Below are 14,925 nucleotides of genomic sequence, written 5' to 3'. Positions count from 1 at the left end.
AGCAATGAGGTTCACAGCATGATAAAAAAAAAAAATCAGGTTTATTACCTATCCCACAGGAGTATTATGAGGATTAAGTTGCTTATAGATATACAATATTTGGAGTGTTGAATGAAAACATTACGAAAATTGAAGGATATTACATTTGAGGAAAAAAGCACTTAAGTAAAGGACTTAGCCTTCAAGACAGCTCATTGAAGATTCACTTGTCTAGACTGAAGCTTTCACAGAGATTTAGGAAGGATCAGCAGCCAAGTAAACCCCTTCTAAACCAAGCACCACCACATTTTCCTCAATTCCCACATAACTTTCTCAGTTTTCTGCTCCCAAATGGTCTCCATGTTATTCTGTGCCTCAGTGAAAATGCTATTATGTAGAAAACAAAAACCCAGTACTTTGCAGAGAAAACAGTAACTAAGTCCAATACCTAGAGCAGGGTATATCATTTAACATCTTACATAAACTAGTAACACAGCCTGCATCTCCTATCTAGATTCCCAAAGCTTTACAAAGCTGATGCAATGTGTTTTCCGATGCTATTAAGTTTCCAAATGCCAGCTCAGTGCTTCTCACACATGATCAATACAGACTGGCACATGGCATGGAAAACACACATATGACTTTCCACAGAGACTAATGAAGTACTTTCACAGTTAAGTTTAACCATTTGAGATATGGGTAGGATTCCCAAATGATGAATTTCACTTCCAGGCAGCTACAGGTATCCTGTACCAGTGTACTTCTGCCAGCAAAAAGACACCATATTCAGTACAATACACTGAGCAGAGAACACTACAGAGAGGTGCACAGCACACATATACTGAACACAAACATATATTTAGATTAGTTTTCAGATTTAGACAGGATATTAGGAATATATTCTTTACTGTGAGGGTGGTGAGACACTGGAACAAGTTGCTCAGAGAAGCTGTGGATGGCCCATCCCTGGCAGTGTTCAAGGCCAGGCTGGATGGGGCTTTGGGCAACCTGGTCTAGTGGAAGGTGTCCCTGCACACGGCAGGGGGCTGGAGCTAGATGATCTTGAAGGTCCCTTCCAACCCATACCACTCTATGATGATACCACCTATCTTAGCAAAGCCACTACAAATTATGAACATCTGATAAGACAACATCCCTTTCTGTCAGGAGTTTGCTGGTAGGTCTGCTATATCATTAGGCTTCCTTCCGGTACAACCAATGTTAAGGGTTTCTGTCTCACAACTTTTTAATTTTTATCAATTTTTTAATCCCTTCCTCTCAGTAAAAAAAAAAATCTTTATTTATTTTTTAAAAGTCACATCCCTGAAATAACTAAGATGTTATAGGTACTTTGCAAAGGACTGAAAATATGCTAAATCCCTAGATCTCAATCAAGTGTGCTTTGTTTACAATGAAGGATTAAATCTATGATTGCATTCACACACTGCACCAAAACAGCGGAAAATCCTAGAATATCTTTTATTACAGCAGTAAGATCAGCTTTATGTTTGGAACATAACTGATAACTTTACACTAAAAGGTACAGCAACTGACTTGCTCTTCTTTACATATACTTTATCTCCATGGCTAACAAAATCACAGACCAAGTTTCTGGGTACCATCTTCCTCTGAATCAGTTCAAAAAGTTATTTTACCCACCCAGTGAACACTCGCGCAGCGTTTCAACAAGTTAATTTGCTTAAATGCTGCTCCCTCAAAGAGCTGAACAGTGTTACTTATGAAGGTCCCTAAACTAAGCTCTTTTTGATCTAAAAACATCACTAATTTGTCAGATTTTTCCAAACATCGCAATACTCATTTCTTCCAGGCTACTTGGATTTTCACACTATTTCAGAAGAATTTAGCATATTCAAGAGTTCATGTGAGCTTATGCATAGCTCCCCATGCCCCTTTCTGGCCTTGGTTATTTTGTTTGGCCAAAACAAAATTGCATTTGTCACACAGGAAGACGACAGCTTGTGCACTGAACAGGCACTAAACACAAGTACCATGTTTTGAAAATTAGAGTAATTATGCTGAACAAGAATTATTTCATTTTTTTTTAAGTGACACTGACTACATGCAAGAGTGATCAATTATACAGATGCATGTGGCAAGACAGGCACTGGCAAACACTAAACCACTGCTTAATTGTGATCCTTGTGCATTTTCAGCTTAGAAGTACCCCAAAACTGAGCATACAATAATCCAAGTTACATACCGTCTCCCCACACCCTGCCTAGTACATATGTACATTAAGCCTAAGCAGCAGCTGTGTCCTAGCCAAGAAAGAGACTGGTGCAAGCACAGCTAAGGATACTCTACACAAGAATGTGAGGATTAACTACATGCCACCTCCATGATCGTTACTGGGATCCAATACCATACATGGTGGAAGTAGGAGAGGTACTCCTTAAACCTAGCTGAAGAAACTTAAAATGTTTCCCAGTCATTGTCCTGCTATTGCCCCAAACATCAGTAACTGCCTACTGGTAAGAACAAGCCAGCTGCAGATGAGGTATGGTCCCAGGCCAAGCAAATAAGCTTGCAGAGCCAGCTCAGACTTGAGCCAGCCAGCTTATTAGTTGGGGTAGGTCAGTAAAGGAAAGCACCAGCTGTTCCCAGAAAGGTAAAGAGAAGCAAAAAAACCCACCCATGGCAGTTTTTTCAAGCAATGCTTGACTGCAAGAAGGTGGCGAAAAGCACTGTTCAGTGCAGACCCCAGATCTTCCATTCCATAAGTTTCAGCACTTGCTGCTGTCCTTCTAAGCAGAGATGTTCGACTTGGGACACCTACATAGCTGCCAGTATTAAGGAAAGTGAAGGAAGCCTAACACGGCTGTTCCCAAACGGTCCTGCCTCTGTCCTAATCCTAGGAGGACCACAAGCCCTCTTCCCAAAGGCACCCAGACTGTCAAAACACAGCCCTACAACTACGAGTCCATGGGGAGGCATAAGATGGGCTTCAGGTCGAAACTGCTTTCAAAAAACTAGTGCTAACCAGAGATTCCCCGGAGAGCAGGGCGAGGAGGAGCAGCAGCAGTAAAGCTTCCACTCCACTCACTCCCTTTTATCACAGGGAACGTTAGCGCTTTTCCTCGCAGCAAGGACAGAGTCCTCCACACTGGGCCTCGACCAACCACCCCACCAGCCGCGACCTTCTTCCTCCCCCTCCCCGTCCAAGAAAGGCTGCAAGGGAGATGCAGGGATGTCTGTGGGGACCAGCCTCATTACACACCCCGTGCCGAGTGCGGCCGGGCACCTGCCCTTGAGGAGCAGCCGCTGCCCGGCTCCCTGCCTCAGGGCTGCCGCGGGGGGCTGCCCGCTCCCACCGCGCCGGAGAGGGCAGCGCCAGGCGGCCTGAGGCGCCGCGCCCTGGGGTCTCCCCGCCCCACAGACACCATGAGAAAAGAAAAGGGCGGGCGGGGGAGGTGGTGCTGGCGCTGCGCCCCCGTCTCCCCTCACGCCGTCTCCGACCGACCTCTTCCCCTCACACACACGGACCCCGCTTCGGTTAAGCTTCCCGCGCAAGCTCCTACCCAGCTCTCACCTCATCCACTGCCCGGCGGGGCAGGTGCAGCATCCCTAGAAGCAGCTTGAGCTTGACGGCCGAGGAGAGCCCGTGGAAACAGAGACGGATGTTGTCGATCACCGAAGCCGTGAGCAGCGAGGCAATGCTCGGCGGCGCCCACAGCTCGTCTGTGGAGCCCAGTTTGTTGTGTAGCCACAGGCCAGTGTCACTCTCCCGCATCGACGCCATCTTGGGAGCGGGGCGAAAAAAGAGGGGATTCTCCACGGGCATTTTATGAAGACACCTAAAGGGAGGGATGGAGGAGGTGAGGACCCCTGCGGGTCGGGGTATTGTTCGCAAGCCAAAATGGCGGCGCACTATGAGGTTGCGCTAGGGGAGGCGGAGAGTCAGCCGTAACTTAAAATGGCGGCGCCCTGACGGCGAAAAATAACGAGGCTCTCTGTCGTTCAGATGCAAAATGGCGCCCAGCACAGCTTTTTTATCCGTATTGCAAGATGGCGCCGCCTCAGCGCGGAGAAGCTTCTCTTTCAGCCCCGACCCGCTGTCCCTCACAGTCCGCCCTAACTTCTCCGGGGCTCTCCTAGGCAGAAAAGGGATAAAAACCAGGAGCGGGGGGGGGTGAGCCACCGCGGGGCCTGGCGGCACAGCTCAGGATAGACTGGGGCCCGCCCCGCCCTCCGAGGCCGCTAGCCTCCCCCCGCCGGGCTCCGGGCTCCCACCTCCCCCTTCCTGCCCGGGAGCCGCCTCACTGGCCCCGCACGCCGAGCGGCTGCCGCTGAAGGCGGGCGAAGCGCTAAGGCCCTACTGCCAGCCCGCCCCTCCCCCCCAGGGCTAGGCCGGCCCCCGGGCCTTCCGACACAGCGCTCGGCGGAGCACCACGTCTCCTTTCCTCGCAGCCCCCATGTTCCCGAGGGGGCGGGTAACCCAGTCCCGCAGCGGCGGCCGCTCAAGCACAGCGAGCCCGTGCCAGCGCGCCTGTCGCTCGCTCTGGTCGGCCGGCGTTGAAACGGCCGTCTGTTTCCCCCAGCCAGCACCATGGGGAGCTTATTAGAGGTGCTAATAGCACCTTAAAGCGCACTCACCTCCCTGTTTTCCTCAGGTCCTATCAGCCCTTGGTTTGCTTCTCGGCCAAGGTAAAGGCAGCTTGCGGATGTGGTGCTGGATGGTGAATCCCCCGGTGGTGCCACGGTCTGGCACGAGCTGAGTGTCTTTTTCTTCGGTTTCCCCAGAGATGCTTTGTGCTGGGTGCTTGAGCTGTAGGGGATTACCTCAGCGGCTCGTAAAGCTAGCGGCAGGCCCTCAGGAGCTGGGGTTGGTACACATACGTTCATATTCCCTTGTGATTCAGCTCATTGTTATTTAAATATGAAAAATTAATCAATTGCCTAAATCCCAGAAGACTCAGGGGGTTTTCAACTGCAACATAAACAGTTCATTTTAGTGTCTTTCTAATTGAAATTGAAGCACAGGAGTTGTAGGAGTGCATAGCAAATTCACCTCTCTTATGTTTTTGATTGAAAACGTTTTCTTTACAACATTCTTCCTCTAAAGAACTTGCTTACAACCTGATTTCTCTAGGGAAGTAGCGCAGTTTTTTTTTTGCTGAGTGCTTTATATTTCCTTAATACAGCATTGTGGAGTGTTATATTTTATTCTTGTTCCCAGCTTTTACTAATATACAAAATGCTGAGTGTCTGCAGCTCTTGGGTGCTATGAAACACTGACTTTTATCAGGGTGGAAGTGTTTTAGAGCAGAGTTTCTATGTGAATAAACTATATATTAGTACATTAGGATTTTTTTTCCCCAGCTAATCATTTATGTGTGCAAATGAACACATGAATTTTGTTGCTACTATCAATGTACACTCAAAACAAATGTGATTTAAGACACAGCTTTTGTGTACAGTCAGCTGATGTTTTAGAACAGCAAAATCAAAGTTGAGACAGTCTGTCTAACACATAAATTGTTCTGTCCAGAATTTTAGTTGACCTCTATCTCAGTAGGTTAGTTCCATACATAATTGTGGGATAATTATTTATCCAGTAGTAACTATCTATCTGTTAGTTTGCACAGAAATAAAAAAAGTAAGTAAGAGACTGGGATAAATGATTAAATTGAAAATAGAATAGGAATAAATTAAAGCAAAAGTTTTAAAAATCAGCTGTAAAATGAATGGTATTAGTTTAGACATATAATTAACATGTCACTCACTAGTAACCTTTACCATCTATTAATTATACCCAGCTGTTTAAAGTAGCCACCAATATTGGTAAAACTTAGGTAGATGCTTAACTGTAGTGCAAAATCCTATCAAGTCCACTGTCACTATTTGTTTTGTGTCAGGAGAGTGGGTTTTGGATTAACTGGGGTAGAGAACATGTGTTCCTGTGATTTACATAGTCCCTCATAGATTTAGGTCTGATTTTACTTAAGGGTATGGACTTTGCTGTGAGAAAGCATTCTGAAAATAAAAAAAGTGTGAAGTGGCACAATTGTGACAGAATTCCCCAAACCTGTTGGTGAGGCATAGCTTAATATCTCACCCTTAACTCTGTTTTCTACTGTCAGCTGCTTTTGGAAATGTATAATCCATGAGAGAGTGTAATTACAACCCCCCCCCCCCCCCCCAGTTAACCAAAGAAAGCTAGCAATGTTCTTGCCTTCAAATGTGAAAAGTAACCAACTCCTTTTAAAGGTGGGTTGGAGGAAGTAAATCAGAGAACATGCAGTGGTTTGTGCAGCTGGTTGCCTTCAAGCAGTAGCTAACAGAGAGTTAACCTGGTTCCATGAGATGACATGAAATGGTTTTTAAGCATCAGATCTGATAAAGGCTCCACAAGGCCACAGTACAAAGTGTGCAGTTGTACAGCCTCGCTCTACCAGTTCACACTGACTGAATGTATTTTGACAGGGTAACTTTGTTGCAGTAAACTTTCTTTGGGATTAGGTACTGGCTTTCTCAGGGAACGTCAAGCTGCTGGAAACTAAAGGGGTATTATTACATTCTTTCTTTTTTTCTGTGCTTTCCTCGGGGCATCTATTTTTGGACACTGTCGAGTGCTAAAGCACAGAGCTGCACGGCTGTCTAGTCTGAGCTACTGTAATCACTTCTATGTTCTTATCTGAAGCGTGACTTGAAAAGGGAGCCTATTGTGTGATATGTATCTGGAATATAAGGTTTTGCATAGTCGATTTGGCTCCAGTCCTATCACCTGCAATTTTGTCCCTATTAGCTGTTAACTGAGCATACAGACACTGTAGAGATTAAGACAAAGTGCTAGCTAGCTGTAAGAGCATGTATTTGTCCTGTCTAGTTACTACTACATAAACTTTCTGTTTGAATATAATAAAGTTTTATATATTCTTTTACCTAAATTTTATTTAGTTTGAGTATTGATTTTCAGAGTAAAATGGCAAATATAAAAGTGCTCATTCCTCAGGGACTCCTGGAGCTAGAAAGGGTATACTTGATTTCTCTGGAAGTGCTTTATATCCCACATGATGTTGCATTGCACTCTTAACTGGCTGCAGATGTTTTCTCCTCTAAGTCGCAAGTCCCTTTTTCGAAGATGGTGATGTTGAATATCAGATTGTTAAGAAGAGTTGGAGAATGCTACAAGATAGACTGGGAGGAGGCACCCTGGATTCACTTGCCCAATTGTGACAGTATTCAAATAAAAACCAGACATAGGCAAGGGTTCATCTCTTGAATCCACTTTGTAATTGTTTTAAAAGAGAGATGACTTTATCTCACATCAAAACCCATGCTCCAGGAATTTCCCTACCTGCAGTTTGTCTTGTTACCTCTTGAAAAATATATGCTGGTGTGAATCAGTCCTGCATTTCTGAGAGCAGAGTGCTGTGTTACTACCTGTCTGACTCAGAATAATTGTGTATACTCAGAAGGACGTCACAGGGTTAGAGCCTGGAGTTTTCCTGGTTCAGGGGAAAGCAGCACTGCTCAGCTGGGCATCTAAGTTGAGGTGTATGCCAATAGGCAGAGATCCCAGGCTGGTGTTGGCACTGAGTTCTCAGTGAACAAGAAACTGCTTTTATTGTGTTTTAGGAAGCACTGAGGCATATGCAATAAACAGCATTAGCAGTGGCACTGAGTGGCACTGAGGATGAGCATCTCATCCTACAATGGCAAGTATGGCAGTTTCTGAGCCAACAAGGCTTTAGGCTGTGATTCATGCCACAATGACAGGGGACAGCCCAAGAAGGTAGACAATATAGTAGATTGTGTATGAACATAAAATACACCCTCCGACCCCACCCCCCCCACATTGCCATTAAGGTTGAATAACTGAGCTTTTCTGCACTTTTATTTTTACTTTCATGTTTGTAACTGGAGTTCTAAACACTGCAACTTTTTAGTATATTCAATATTTCAGTATGTTTTTAAAGTGCAGTTTCCTATTTTTCAAAGCACAAAAAGAGGAAAAATTTTGTCCTGTGGTATCAGGTTGGCACATAAGTTGTCTGCGTGGTTAAACCTTTAGAGCTGTTAGGGGCACTAATGGAGCGACTGATAGTAGTAACAGGCTAATATCCTTTATGTTAACTGACAACAGAGGTTTGCCAGTAAGTCTAAGGTGAACATAATTTTAAGGAAAATCTATTTCAGTACTTTTACATACACAATGAAATAATCATTAAGCAGTAGTTGATTTCATAAAATGATACTTACTATCAGTTTTAGTACCTGTCAGTACATTTTTATACTGCTTCAGTTCATAAAATGCTACTTTTTTAGGAGTTTTTGCATTTTAATTTTGTCTTAAAATTTGCTGTAGTGATGGGATCTGAAAGGAAACACTAAGAATTTTCTCAAAACCAGATTAACTGACTTCCTCAAGACAAATGGGAAGCTTGCTCCTGGTAACCTCTTGTGTCAGCTGTGACACAGCTACCTTCCCTGGCAAGCAAAGTCTCTTGAAACTTATATAACTCTGTTCTGCAGAAATAAATAGACATAAAAGCTATGAAAATTGTCCTGGATACCTCTTCTCTTGTGAATGGGCATGGCCTGATGTGCCATGCAATTATTGCAATGGTGCTCCATCTGGCTACCATTACACTTATATTACTGTCATACTCTCTCATGACTTCAGCCGCACGATTCTGTGATTATTTTTTTCCCCAAATAAACTTCATGGTGTAGTGACTTAAATCATAAGATGCTAAAGGCCCATGAAGAGTGAGAGGTAGAATTCAAAACAGCCATTTGCTTTCTATCTTGCTCTAGAGCAGCTGCATTCGATACACTGCCACTTTGGGGCTCTGATGTTTAGTAGTGGCTAATGGGGCCTGAAAATTGAAGGTTATCAGCAGTGATGAAACAATTTCCTTGAAGTCTCTGCAGAGCAGCATACCTGTGTGATAGGTCCCATCCTTGAGGAGCCAGCCATCTGACTGGAAACTCCCCTTCTACATTCCTCCATCTCCGTATGTCACTCAGCAGCAGCTACTCAGTGTAGTGGTAGTGCATCCTCCTTAGGGTTGCCCTGGCTTCATTAGTTTGCACTGCTTTGGAAAAGGTGCTGCTCTCCTACCTAGCAGGGCATATGGGGTGATTAATGGGACTTCCAGGTTTCACTAAAGTCTTATTTGCTTCCCATGTTTGACCTCAGAGGTCATCAAAAGGGTATTTGTTCTTAGGGCTGGTGGGCCTGGCTGAAGAGTATTCCTTTAGCTTTTTCTGGACATCTCTGTCTACAGCCATTGCGCTTCCACTGACATAGAAGCACTTGCCTCTGCCACCTCTTATGTTGCCTTTCTTTCACTCCTGATTTTAGTAAGGTTTTTTTAATGTGTTATTGTAACAAAAGGAGGCAGTTAAATAGTTATTTAAAACATAAAACGATGAATGCAGAGCTCAATTATCTTCTCAATTACTTTTTAATAAACAAGAACACAACCACTGTGAGCAGTACAAATATCATTAATCAGGCATAACAATGTGCAAAATTAAAAACCATTAGGGGTTTTAAAAAAACACTAGGACCTAAAATGCAAAGTGCTGATCACAAATAAACTTGTTCTTTCAAAGTCATATATTTGTGCATGTGTGATGCTTTGTATCATCTTTGCTTATGATGATATGATCAAATGGTAGAAAGGCCTTGCTTTGTAGATAAGGGATGCAAGGGAATCATACAGGTTCATCTGTTACTTGACATCCCATGGCATACACTGTATAAAATGTGGTATTTCTGTTTTGTTAGAAGCAGTAATGCTTCTAGCAGCCATCACAATAAAACTGTGCTACAAAATGAGGGTTATTAAAGTCAGTGGCATCAGGCCACACTGAGACAGCATTGTGGTCTTCGACAAGAAAGTCACCAAATTTTCAAGGAAGATTGCTTCCCTCTTCATTACCTCCAGGGACTTTGTTTGCCAACAACCATATTATTGCCTCCTCTTTTCTCTCCCTATTTATTATGTTTCAGAAACTATTTTTTATCTTCTTTCATTTTTTATCACTCTTTAAGCATGCTGCATTCAGGAATGTAAGACTGGATGCGACCTCTGACATCACCACTTGCTGCTATGTGCAACATTATTACGTTTGTCTTTTTATAAATTATTAAACTCCATTTTGCAACTACCTTGATTGTTTTACCCTGCTACTGAAGGCAGAAAACTACTCCAGAAACTCACTGCTTTGGTAAGGATTACTACCTTCTAATTTCCCAGCTAGTTTATGCCCATTTTTATGAAAAGGTGCTCTTTTACTTTCTATGCATACTGGATAAACATTTAGTTAAAGTAGAATTTTTCAGCCTCTGTGAAAATTTTTGCTCCTAATTTCTCTGTTTTAATGAGTGTGGGATAGTATCTTCCCTGATACACCTCTTTCGATTCTTGATGGAGTCCAGGATGCAGTTTGCTTTATTTGCAGTGAGAGTGCACTGTTGGCTTAATGGGCTCATGCTCAGCCTGACACCGCCATGATCCCCTCCCTGGTCCTTTCTGTGGGCTGATGCTCAGCCAGTTTCCCAACTGTCCTGATGCCTGAGGTTATTCTCTACTGAGCCTGAGGCATCTGTTGACCTAATCCTCAAATATATTGAGAGGTCTCTGGATTAAGTTCTGCCAGTCCTCATGTCAGCCACTGCATAATTTGCTGTCCATAAATTTGCTCAGGGTGTGTTCTGTCTTCATCTGGTCATTTGTCAAGATGCTGAACACTAAGTTCTTCACTAGCTACATGTCAACCATTCGTTTTTACCAGTTGAGCCTGGCAGTCCAGCCAATTTTCAAACCATCTGATAGCCCGGTAGCCCAGCCCATGCTTTCTCAAAAAAGACCATTTTCATGTCACCGTGTAAAGTAGGAAAGAACTGAAAATTTGTAAATTTTTTGGCACAGGTCCCACACTGAGCACTTGGAGAAGAGTTTAAAACTCAGGAGGCATAGAAAGGACACACTAAAATATTCAGTCAGGAGTTACGGTATCTCAGTCTTACCATAAAGTTGTATTGTATCGTACGTACCTATTCCACTGTTCAAGAAACTCCATGCGTGATACAACTGGATGTTCTAGGTGTGATTTAGGAGATGTAGGTTATCTGGGCCTGAAACTCTTTCCGTATTTATGAGTCAATGGAGAACCTGGATTTCACAGTCCACCTCTGCTGGCTCTGGATTGTGGTCATTGGCAGTGATAAAAGATAGAAGTCCTTGAATTTAGAAGTCCCTCAGACAAAATTTCCTGCTTTTAGTGGTAGCTCCTTATAATTAAAAGAGAGATTCCTTATGGCAGTATTTGCTTACGTCCCATTTGTTTCCTTCATTTGTTGGTATTTGTCTCTGTATTTGTGCAGCTTGCTGGGCAGGATTCCATTAGGACAGCAAGTACTCCTTTTCCAAGGACAATAAAATCAGGAGCTGAATACCAGACTACACTGATACTTGATGCTTGGCTGTATGGACAACAGGTCTGCTGGTACAGGCAAGTGTCAGAAGCTGGAACACCAGTAGTTCAGGCTGTAGAGGCAACTGGTAAGTCTGATAGAAAGGACAATCTGGGTAGCCAGCAAAATCATGAGGTTTTCTTGGTGGAACCACTTAGCAATTGCAGAAGGATGGCTTCAGGATAGTGTTTCAGCAAGACATGCTTGGGCTAATGGGTGTTTGAGTAATACTTTTTCCAGAGAAGTTCTAATAGCAGTGCATATAAAGCCAGAGAATTCTCTCTCTTTCTCTCCTTCTCTCCCCCCCCCCCCAATCATAAAATTGTACAAATTTACCCACAATAAATTTCAAATGCATACATGTTTTTCAGCTTGTCTGAATAAACAGTAAATGTCAGTTAGTGCCTGGCAATAAATATCTCTAGTGTTAGTTCAGATACTGCTTTGAGAACTGGAGTTTCTGAAAAACACCGATTATAGTGGAAAAAAAATACAGACACCTCTGAAGAGCATGACAAGACAAGATATGCATAACTGAAGAGTCTGGCTGAAATCAAAACATCTCTCATAGTTTAAGGGATACTGTGAACTTGAACTATAGTCACTGAAAGTTAAAATGAACTAAAAGCTTTTCAAGTTTTTTCAAGCCAGTGAATTTTCTCCACCCATTTTTATGTTTTTACTACGGCTCTTTAAAGTTTTTTATTTTCGTTCTTTTCATTGCTATGGGAAAAATACAAATAAGCAGGGGAAAATTACTAGCTTTGCAGTTTTAGAGCTATGTAGAGAACAGTGAAAATTATTATAATTCTTTTAATCTTTTCCAGTTATAAGTTATCTTAGGCTTTATTGGTGAAGGAAGGGTTCCAAATGGACGTGTTTTATGTCATTTCACATGTCCATTTGTTTGTAATATTTATCAACTGTAGTGAAGTTTTTCTTGTAAATGTTTTACTTTTAAAGTAATACTTTTGTAATCTATAAGAAGAGTTAGGCTTGTAGGAAGACATCATATTTTATCAGATATAATTGGAAAAATAAACAAGCTTTCAGGCTTACAGTCCTTGTATTTGGTCTGATTTCATCTAATGAAACATAAATACCTCTCCTTACAAACTTTCTTTTTCAGTACAAATTTTCTCAGCATGGCTGGATTTCCTCTGGGACTGTAATAATAACTTACAAGGTTGCAGTTTTTGCTGGCAAACTTACAATATTTAGCATGTGACTGTTTATGAATTATTGAGGCATTGCTACTCAGTACAAACTGATACTGAATGTCCATAATAGACCCAGTAAATTAAGTGCTTAAACCATTTTACTTTTCCATGCATTTTGGATAAGTATTATTTGTTTCACTCTGATGTGCTGAGAGTTTTCTTCCTTTTTCAAAATTATTATTATAACTTTAGCAAGGCTTTTGTTGTATTTAGTAACTGAGGATGTCTTGATGGACACATCCACAGGGAGCTTCAGAAGACATATTTTGTTCACATTTACTATTTGTATCCGTCTGTATGGTTCTAATTGCCATTGGATTTTAATGACTCGATCCCTGATGAAAAGGATTCTCACAGTTTTATGAGATTTGTACACGTGTTACCCTATTTAACAAAGAGGCAGCTAAGGACTAGGGTAGATAAAATTATATGCTTGGGGCTGGGTAAGAAAACTACATGAGGCAGGTCTTTAACTCAGTTCTCCAGCATCTGATCAGTGATTTTTACTCTACATTTTTCCTCATCTGAAATTTAACTGGGCTAAACCAAGGAGGAGACAGCTGGAGTTAAAAAGAATGTTGTACTTTTCCCAATTTTCAGTTGTATTAATAAGGGGGATGTTTAAATTCAGCTTAATTTCTTAATTCCTTTTATACTGTTAGGTGATGTCAGTTAGCTTGAGGGAAGATGTTTTGAAATTGATTGTGCTGACACTTACATAGAAGAGGTTTTGATCCACGGCTCTCGAAGCCCTTTTCAAAGGTGACATTATGCACTCAGGTTTTCAAACTGATGGGGGAGGGGAATGAGAAGAGCAAAAGAGGGAAAAGAAAAACAGAAGCAAATTAAAAAACCTCAGTAATTCCAAAAAATATTTTTTTATTTTAGTAAATGTTTTGGAAAAAGTTAATGATAGCAATTTTTACATTATTTCTTAAATCCCTTCAAATCCTACTTTTTTTTTAAATCAATAGGAGACCATCATTTAGTTTAATGGCAGGAAAATCAGGCATAATAGGAAGACATTGAACACAGAGCAATCTGACCTCAGGTATAATTGACTCACTGGTACTATGCTGTTTCATAGGATAATGATGAGTGTGTAATTTACTGTGACTAAATGGAATAGATCGTACACTGACATGCAGAAAGCCTGGTAGTGCAATTTTATCTTAATTATATATCAAGTGATACAGAACAAGGAAAGTAACTCCACCATTGAACTAGGTGCCCAGCTTCTTTGCAAACTGCCAAATGCAAAGCTGCCAGATGCCTTGTAAATGTCCCAGTTTAATACTAGCACTTAGAATGCAAACCTTGAAACTGAAATAGAAATATCATAGTCCTAACCTGCAGGCTACACAGAATCTTTCCACAGTAATTCAGGGAATAACGTGGTAAAATGCTGATGCTGGTGGGGCAGGGATAAACCAGTTCTTTGCACATTTGACAACATGGCAGGAAAATGCAGAACAGGGAATGAGCAAGCAAAGGGAAAGCTGATCCCAGCCAAGCATGGGGTGGTGATGAACATGAAAACAATGGTGGAATCAAGTTTTTTTTGTTTTACTGTCATTTGCTATTTGCTTTTTCACTGTTAAAATGTTCATAGATGAAACATTAAAGGTCCTGTTCATTCACATACAAACCTTACAAAATTGATTCCGGAACCAGCTTTTCTGAAGAGCTGGCAGGAATCCAGGGAAAAAGCAAGTGCAGAGATGAGATTATTGTTGCATCAGAGTAAATTCAGTTAAAGGTCTTTGCAAAACATATTTCTGGCAGCTGAGGTACAAGGGCAGATGAACATGGGTGTAGAGAGAGGCCTTCTGAGTAAAACCATAAACATGAAAAACATTAGTGTTCTAATAGCTGGCTTACAAGTGTGATCCTATCCTCTTGACTGATGTATTGGGATTTTGTTTTACCTCCTACAGCTTGAATTTAAGAGGCAGACTCTGTTACTGACAGTTCAAACAACCCATATCCTGATGAATACAGAGAAGGAGCTGTAAGACCAACCTACTGCAGTGCCACAGACCTAGAGCCAAGTGTGTCAACTTACGCACTGAAGCATGGGACACAGATGGTCAAGTATGTTAGCTACAGGCATAATTTCATCAGTGTAATCTTCCAAAGAGAATAATTAGCTGAAATAGAAAAATATATTAATTTACACTTTCCCAATCTCTTTAAATGTCTTTCATATTATTATCTTAAGTCTGTTTACACACAGAGTTACACTGCCTCATTACTGTTTGACAGTAGTTTAGT

General features: G+C 42.0%; 1 protein-coding gene across 4 annotated transcripts in view; it reads right to left on the bottom strand.

The window, feature by feature from the left end:
• NELFA (negative elongation factor complex member A) overlaps nt 1-11,704 on the bottom strand; it is a 33,468-nt gene extending 21,764 nt beyond the window's left edge. The window contains exons 1-3 of one of the 4 annotated variants that reach the window (XM_037386532.1): nt 11,012-11,704; nt 4,594-4,817; nt 3,530-3,794 (exon numbers count right to left, since the gene is read on the bottom strand). In XM_037386532.1, coding sequence (XP_037242429.1) covers nt 3,530-3,781 — 252 coding nt within the window. In that variant the 5' untranslated portion in view covers nt 3,782-3,794; nt 4,594-4,817; nt 11,012-11,704. Of the gene's footprint in view, nt 1-3,529; nt 4,142-4,593; nt 4,956-11,011 lie in introns of those variants that run through there. The other 3 variants (XM_037386523.1, XM_037386540.1, XM_037386513.1) reach the window with 3 other exon arrangements.
• Nucleotides 11,705-14,925: the final 3,221 nt, after the last annotated feature.

The sequence above is a fragment of the Falco rusticolus genome, chromosome 1, assembly GCF_015220075.1.
Source record: "Falco rusticolus isolate bFalRus1 chromosome 1, bFalRus1.pri, whole genome shotgun sequence".
NCBI lineage: Eukaryota > Metazoa > Chordata > Aves > Falconiformes > Falconidae > Falco > Falco rusticolus.
Note: the sequence above shows the minus strand (reverse complement) of the source record. Positions and strands in the feature narration are given on the sequence as shown.